This window comes from Sinocyclocheilus rhinocerous, unplaced genomic scaffold (genome assembly GCF_001515625.1).
Source record: "Sinocyclocheilus rhinocerous isolate Xijiao unplaced genomic scaffold, SAMN03320098_v1.1 scaffold3808, whole genome shotgun sequence".
In the NCBI taxonomy this organism is placed as follows: domain Eukaryota; kingdom Metazoa; phylum Chordata; class Actinopteri; order Cypriniformes; family Cyprinidae; genus Sinocyclocheilus; species Sinocyclocheilus rhinocerous.
The window spans coordinates 39,192-47,921 of NW_015661389.1; the positions used below are offsets into that span (position 1 = coordinate 39,192).

Below are 8,730 nucleotides of genomic sequence, written 5' to 3' on the forward strand. Positions count from 1 at the left end.
AGGAGGTCGATTTGCTGTATTGTACAATTTGTATTTATTTTAAAAGACAAGATTGTCACGGTCCAGGTTAATGCATTTTAAATAATCAACTACGTCAAATACAGATTTCACTGTAACAAGTATTTTCAGAAATACTAAGATGAAACATCAATATAGAAGAAAATTATAAGAGAAAATGTTATGTGAACAGTATAAATAATGGAGTGAGCATTATACCCCAAAAATATTCTAACTACAAATTATGCACACACTGGTCAACCATGAAACTTAAAGGACAAAATGTGCCTTACATTTCATAAAAACATCCTTAAAGGGACAGTTCACCCAAAAATTAAATTCTGTCATCATTTACTCACCCTCAAGTTGTTCCGAATGTATGAATTTCTTTCTTCGGTTGAACACGAAAGAAGATATTTTGAAAAATGTTGGTAACCAAACTGTTGACGGTAGCCATTGACTTCCATAGTATGAAGAAAAAATACTATGGACGGCAATGGCTACCAACTCTTTGGTTACCAAAATATCTTCTTTCATGTGCCACATGAGAAAAACTCACACAGGTTTGGAACAACTTGAGGGTGAGTAAATGATGATTCATTTTTGGGTGAACTATCGCTTTAAACAATTCAGGCTATATTTTACCACATTGTAATTAGATTACAATTAAATCAAATGCAATGCAATGCAAAAAAAAAAGACATTCTTTATCACACCATGGCTGTTCTTGCAAAAAAAGTAAAAAAAGCAAAAAAGTTAATCCTCTATATACAAATATAGAGGATATAACATATTTACATTGACATCAAAAACAACTGAACACGGTTTCAGGAGAATTTCACTCCTTCTGGTCGTCTTTCTGTACTGTAGCCGCCTGCGGCCCGACGGTCTCCACAGTGGCAGTGTTTACGCTACTGACGGCGCTGACGGGTACAGCAACTACAGTGCCGCCCACGGCGCCCCCTACTGGCGCTGCCAGATTCTGCACCGTAGCTCCAGCTCCCACTGTGGGCAGCGTGACCAGCTGAAACGGACTGACCATTTTGACGATAGTGGGTGCTGTGGACCCCTGCGGAACCGCGGCGGTGCTCAACACGGTTAAATTAGAGCCTTCAGACTGGAGTTCGGTGCCTCCGGGTGACGTCAGCACTGTGTATCCACCGATCAGGGGTGACTGGGTCGGAAGAGACAGCACTTTGTCCAGCGGGAAGCCGGCGAGCTGCGTGATGGGCAGGGTGAAGTGCATGGGCTGGGCGGGCGTGGAGGCCACGGTGGCGGGACCCGAGACGGCACGGGTCAGACGGGGGCGCTTGGCAGTGGGAGGCGAGGTCACAGGGGTCATGGTCATCAGGACGTTGTTGAGGTGCTGCGATTTGCTCTTCAGTTCTTTGGCGCGTTTGCGATGGTCGTCACACTGTTGCTCTAGGGCTATAAATGCACAATGTTAAAGCTCACTTCACTTTCCTGTTCAAAAACACAATATGCACAAAAAGTCTGTGGCTGGATGAAGAGATAAACCCAAAAACAGGTACAGACCCACTAAGCTGCGCGTGTACTGCTCCCTACAGCGGTCCATCTGGCTTTTGTGACTGGCAAGAACTTTCTTCACCAGGTCCAACATCCCAAAGTTCTGGACTATATTGTTGAGCAGAGCAGCATCTGTTGACAGATTCAAGTATATGAACAATATCAAATCAGTCTGACGTTTAATAAAATATTTGTGTACATTTGCAGCAAATTAAATCAGAAATAAAAACGCAAAAAAACAGACATAGAATATATTTACACAAATGTCTTGCTTGAATTACATAAAAAAAAAAAAAATTATAATTATTTATATAATATTAATTACTTAAAAAATGTTCACATACATACATAAAATCTCTCTCTCTCTCTCTCTCTCTATATATATATATATAATATTTGAATATAAAAATATATATTCTAAAATATTGAAAATACATCAAAATATTATATAAAGTTTTATATATTATATTAATAATCACTAATATTATATAAAAAAAACAATTATTATATAATACATAATATATCATTAGTATATCATTATTAATATATACATATATTATGTTACATACACTCACAAACTGAACATTAAACAACAAGAATAATATAATCTATGTAATATATTCTAAAATATAAAAAAATACATGAAAATATTATATATGATATTGTTATATGAATAATGAATATATAAATTATTAAATAATATTAAAGACATACATATGCACAACTTGCCTATTAGTCTATAAAACTAATTTTAAGCACTGAAGCATTAAAGCCTGTGGAGCAAAGCTGGTTTAAGATTTTGAGAAACAAATTCAGTTTAGTGTGTCCAAATGTTTGGCCAGCAGCAAATATGTGGCAAAATAAATGTCAAGTGGGTTCAAACTGATTGTAGCATCAGGTTGTTTAGCAAGAGCAGGTTTAGCACTGTAAAGGCCTTTCCACACCGAGCGCGAAACGATTGTTCGCCTTCTGCTAATTCATGTCTGCACGCTAGGTGGCGCCAACCAACAATGCATTTTTCCTCAGATATGCATCTCGTATATGGATTTAGTGTTCCTGTGGCTCAGCGGTAGAGCATTGCGTTAGCAAAATGTATAAATGTATAGCCTGAATGCACTGTAAGTGGCTTTGGATAAAAGCGTCTGCTAAATGCATATATTAAATTAAATTTAACATCTAAATTAAGATAAACAAAGTTTGGTTCTACACCAGAAACACAAACTAATCTATACTGCTTACAAGAATAGGCTACATCCTAAAAAATTATTAGAAGTACAATTAGCATCAAGCTACACTTGAAAATGTATGTAATTATTAATGTATTTGCTTACCCACTTTAAACCATCATCGAGTGCTTGTAATAACTTCCGATTGTGATCTATAGGCTAGTTGATTTTGATTCTATAATAAGCAGACACATGCACTCTGTATGTTTAAAAATGCTACATTGCTAATATTTGTCATAAACATCCTTTATTGCTATAAAAATACCTATAATAATAGCTGCATACAAAACACATACAGAAAATATATCGTCATAATCATTTCTTTTTGCTTTCATATTTCATGTGTAGAAAAATATTTCTCTCGATTTTTTTTTAATACGGAAGATCTAGAGTGAACGCGCTCCGACTCATAACACTCGCGCACGTGGAAGAAAACGGACGGTGCTCTACAGATCACATGATTCAGTGGAGAATTAATAGAAATTTTATTCTGTATAAAGAACATGTGAGAATAAATCTGTTCTCAAATACCAACGATAACAAGAACTCAGCATCCACTCTCTTCTCTTATCCGGGATACTCTTCTTCTTTGTTTACACTGGTTTTCGAAACAGCGCCACCACTCACCCTTTTGTGCAACAGCAGCTGCTCCGGTCACGTGATCCTAGCTCAAATCTTATTGGACGCTTTGCGAAGCTGAAAAGATTCGTCGGACTGGTTGCAAAATAAACATTCGCATTTTCGGTGCACGAATGTTCGCGGTCTATGTGGAAGCATCCATAGAAATCTATTGTTTTATTCCAGCGCGTCATCGCGTCCGATATTCGTTTCGCTTTTTCGCGCTCAGTGTGGAAAGGCCTTAACTCTGACCTTTAACCTGAAGCGGCGGGTCTTGGATTCGCTCCTCCAGGCCCTTGAGAATCTCCTGGATCTCTCTCTGCAGGTCCTCCATCACCTCCTCCAGCAGCCCAGCGTCCTTCAGTCCTCTCCAGAACGTCATGGTGTCCTCTGACATGGAGCAGAACGGGCCGGCGACAGCGTTAAACCCATTCACTACACAGACTAACTACAATACATCACATAAGTCTCTCACCTCCGATAGCCGTCACCCATTCTGTGCTGTCGTCACCACCATCTGCCGAAATCGAAGCTGAGGATCCATTCACTGAAACATATATACAAATGATTAATCACTGCTCAAACCATTCAGAGTAACTATTATGAAAAAACATTCTGAAGTGCAACAAAAAAATGTGTCATACATATGTGACCCTGGACCACCAAACCAGTCGTAAGGGTAAATTTCTCGAAATTGAGATTTATACATCATTTGATAGCTGAATAAATAAGCTTTCCATTGATGTATGGTTTGTTAGGATTGGACAATATTTGGCTGAGATACAACTATTTGAAAATCTGGAATCTGAGGGTGCAAAAAAATCTAAATATTGAGAAAATCATCAATTTGTTTTAATTGAGATATATACATGTTCTGAAAGCTGAATAAATAAGCTTTCTATTGATGTTTGTTAGGATAGGACAATATTTGGTCAATATTTGGACAATATTTGTATATCTGGAATCTGAGGGTGCAAAAAATCAAAATATTGAGAAAATCACCTTTAAAGTTGTCCAAATGAAGTTCTTAGCAATGCATATTACTAATCAAAAATAAAGTTTTGATATATTTACGGTAGGAAATTTACAAAATATCTTCATGGAACATGATCTTTACTTAATATCCTAATGATTTTTGGCATAAAAGAAAAATAGATAATTTTGACCCATACAATGTAGTTTTGGCTATTGCTACAAATATACCCCAGCGACTTAAGACTGCTTTTGTGCTCCAGGGTCACATATGTGAAAGTCCATGCATAAACTGTCCAGAATCATTCTGTGAACTCATACCGTCCATGGAGGCGGGGGTCGCAGGAGCCGTTTCTGTGGACTGCTGGCTGCTGAAAGACACTCGTGACCCCACCAGGTCAATCTTGGTACTGCGGCAGGTGTTTGAACACAGTCTGGAGTGCTGATAGAAGTCCAGCTCACCTGAATCCATGATCTTCCTGTAGAAACAACCAAACAGTGCATTCATCTTGTAGAAACTACAGTCAACATGATATCCAAATACCACCATTCACTTATCTTATTATGAACAATTCCTCAGTGCTCTATATTCCAAAGGAAAAATACAATGTTTTCATATTTTCACTTGGAAATTGCTTTGCATTTATGGAACATAGAAACACTATTGTTTAAATGTTTGGAGACTTTTAAAAACATTTTTTTAAAGACGACTCTTCTGCTCACTAAGGCTGTATTTATGTGATCAAAAATAGATCAAAAACAGAAAAATTGTAAAATATTATTACAACTCAAAATAACTATTTTCTATGTGAATATATGTTAAAATGTAATTTATTTCTGTGATGAAAAGCTGAATTTTCAGCATCGTTACTGCAGTCTTCAGTGTCACACAGAAATCATTCTAATATGCTGATGTGCAGCTCAAGAAACATTTCTGATTATTAGCAATGTTGAAAACAGTTGTGCTGCTTCACACACACACACACACACACACACATATATATAAAATAGTCTCAAACAGTATTCATCATAATGCACTGCACGAAAAGTAATAATATATGATAATAAATGATAAAGGTCAGAAAATAAGATCAGCACCTTCTGTGTTTTCATTTTTAGTTTGATAAACAATGAAATCTAAAACTATTATAAAACTGCCAGTGCTGGGATGCATTTCTAGTTTATATTCTTTTTCTGCCTCAAACCTTAACATGGTCCCATTAAGGCGAATGGCTCTCTTCCAGTCCTTCAGCGTGGACTTTCCCGCTATATAGACAAACTCCTTGGGACTGATGAGATGCTCGTTCAGCTGGAACACAGCAGTGATGAATATGAAGCATTATGACGCCGGAAATGGAAAGCAGTTACATTCATTCAGGAACAGATAAAACTGTCTACGTGGCAAAGATATGCAGACAGTCCGTTACTCAGAGCAGCACATTTATAGCAAAACAATGCAGTAGCTTCACAATCTTTACTTAAAATCTTTTCTGAAATTATTCATGATGAGTGAACAATTTTCTTAATGTTTATAGAGAGATAAGGTTTAGATATGATAGTAAACATTATCATTCACATCTGCTTATTCTTTATTATTACTGTTTACCACATTTTAGAAAAATTGAAAGGTCATCAAAACCATGAAATAACACTAATGAATGTATAATATTATGCAGTGACTACAACAGGCTTAATAAATCAAAACAATCTCATTAAAATATTTTATTAAGTTTAAAATAATATATGATTGCACAATTTTGATGCTGTTTTAGAAATACAGAATCTGTTGTTTTTACGTAAAACGGGTAATCAGTGCTGTTTGCAAATAATAATATTTAATAACAATTTTAAGAATTTAAAAAAATTGCAGATTTGCATTTTCATTTTTTTATGCAGTTTGAGGAATCTGTTGTTTTTATGCAAGATGAGTAATCAGCACTGCTGCAAACATAATATAATAATAACCGTAATTTAATAATATAAGCATAATAATAGCATTATTTACTTTTTACATTTCTAAAGGAAATTAATGCATTAACTAAAAACAGAACATGATAACAAATAGTGATTATCTGAATTGACTTGACCGTCCTAATTTAAGAACAAGCCTTTAAATCAAAAAGAGAAAAACAAATATATAAATTGAAGTGTGTCTAAACAATGTTGTAGTGTTTTAAAACAGATTATATCACATATTTACCAGCACACATTTGATGTTGATCCCCGGACACACAAACTTCTTCCAGACGAGGTTGGCTTTGCTGTCCCCACAGGTTATTGGGTAGAGAATATCACCCTCTACATCTGCATCTTCAGATATTTTCACTGTGTAAATATGAACATGGCATGTTCAAATAAGAATAACTAAAAACTTCATTATCTCCATTAGCAAAATTATGTTTTGATAAAATGTATGTACTAAAATGTTATACAAGGTTATTATACTATTAACTAAAACCATAAAAATGTAATTACTTAAAATAAAATAAACACGATTTGAAATGAAAATAAAAAACTTAAACTTTTAAATTTTATTTCAGCTAGTTGCCAAAGTAACCTTTCTCATTTTCATTTAAAGTTGAAATACTAAAATCATTAAAACTAAATATACTAAAACTTAAATAAACAAGTGATATAGTTTAAAAAATAATAAAAATGACAAAATTACTAACTTTAAAATTAAAATGAAAAGAAAAAGGCTATTCAAAATTTTAAAACAAACAATAGTAGTATACCAATGAACTAAAACAAAACTGATGTTATGAAACAATGACCATATGAACAGCTTATTGCTTGAATAGCTCTGCATCCAACCACACAAATATGGAAATTACTGTAGCTTCTGACCACACACTGCAAAAAGTGATGCTCTTCCTCAGTATTGTTGTCTTATTTTCCAGTCCAAATGTCTAAAGATTCTTAAATCAAGATACATTTACTCGAGAAGCAAAATGACATAAAACAAGAAGTGTTGGTTTCTGAGAAACTGATCAAAATTAAATGAGTTTTTGATAAAAACAAGAACAGATATCTGCCAATGGGCCAAGAAAAAAAAAAAAACTTAATTCAAAGGGAAAACACATTTTCATAGCCCACTGGCAGATATTTGTTCTTGTTTCAAGCAAACTCATTTAAAGAGGTCATATGACGTTGCTAAAAAAGAACATTATTTTGTGTATTTGGTGTAATGCAATGTGTTTATGCAGTTTAAGGTTAAAAAAACACATTATTTTCCACATATTGTACATTATTGTTTCTCCTCTATGCCCCGTCCGATTCGATTCCGATTCTGGGAGTCACAATCCGATTCCAGAACGATTCTTGATCTACTTCCCCCCCTTATTAATTAATTAGTTTACCGACTTGAGAATCTTAAAATCCTTACATTTACATATCCTTACATAAGTAATTAAGTACTTTTTAAAATAATTACAAATTGAAAAAAAATGTAATTAAAACAGTTGTATGTTAGGAATTTTAAACTAATATAACTTCAAAACATACAAGCAAGTAGCAAATAATAAAGAGGAGCATAGGAACACATTACAAACAACAAACAAAGAGTGCTTTCAGTATTTAAGATTATCTGAACGTTTTCCATTCAAGAACTGTGAATGATTTTTCTTCATCTTTACTGTTGTTTTTTACTATGACAGACAGCGGGAGATCTATTAAACTGCATTCACGCACGGATCTGCGTAATGTAATGTGGTTTGTCCTGTCTGTTTAATCCCTTAAGACATAACTGGCTGCGTTTACATAAATTTTGCGTCATAAAACCATTTTGAGACGCAAATGCATTAAACCACTTACACGGAGTCGCGCACAGCCGCATGCGCGAGCAGTCTTCACAAACAAAGCGCGCGTCATTTGAAATTGAAAGCAGCCTTCTGTTAGAGAGGTTCATATTTTAAATATATAAGTCCACTGCATTCCAAAGCACATAAATGATGACTTCGTAGAGCATTTGTAAGGAAAATATCGACGAGCGAGACTGCACACTTCAACTGTAACATCAAACAAAGCGCGCATCCTGTGCAGTGAAGCCCGCGAATGTCCTTGTAATTAGCTTCAACCTTTCCGAACTTTCTCCCACCCCTACACTGCTCAAAACTTGCGTTTGAGTAGTGGCAAATCCTTTAAATATGAAAACGTACTTACAGGCTTGAGTCAGCATTATTTGTCAGCATCATAAACTGTATAGGGTCAGCATGCGCGCCGAAGGGGAAACGGGAACTGAATTCACCAGAACACCGGCATTGTAGGCTACTCTCCCAGGAAACAGTCCTCGTCCTACGTAAAATGCGTAGCTCACATCTGAATATTTGGGTTGAACTGTTCTGGAACAGTGTTGTAAATACAACTTAACCACTGATTTCTAGTCGTGTCC

The 8,730-nt window shown here is 35.3% G+C and overlaps 1 protein-coding gene across 2 annotated transcripts in view; it reads right to left on the reverse strand.

Annotated features, from left to right (window-relative positions):
• Window positions 1–590: 590 nt before the first annotated feature.
• LOC107726312 (glucocorticoid modulatory element-binding protein 2-like) overlaps window positions 591–8,730 on the reverse strand; it is a 10,199-nt gene continuing 2,059 nt past the window's right edge. For both annotated transcript variants that reach the window (XM_016535853.1, XM_016535855.1), the window contains exons 4-10: window positions 6,541–6,665; window positions 5,546–5,649; window positions 4,662–4,819; window positions 3,844–3,915; window positions 3,621–3,758; window positions 1,534–1,656; window positions 591–1,425 (exon numbers count right to left, since the gene is read on the reverse strand). In XM_016535853.1, the coding sequence (XP_016391339.1) occupies window positions 836–1,425; window positions 1,534–1,656; window positions 3,621–3,758; window positions 3,844–3,915; window positions 4,662–4,819; window positions 5,546–5,649; window positions 6,541–6,665 (1,310 nt within the window). In that variant the 3' untranslated portion in view covers window positions 591–835. The remainder of the gene's footprint in view (window positions 1,426–1,533; window positions 1,657–3,620; window positions 3,759–3,843; window positions 3,916–4,661; window positions 4,820–5,545; window positions 5,650–6,540; window positions 6,666–8,730) is intronic.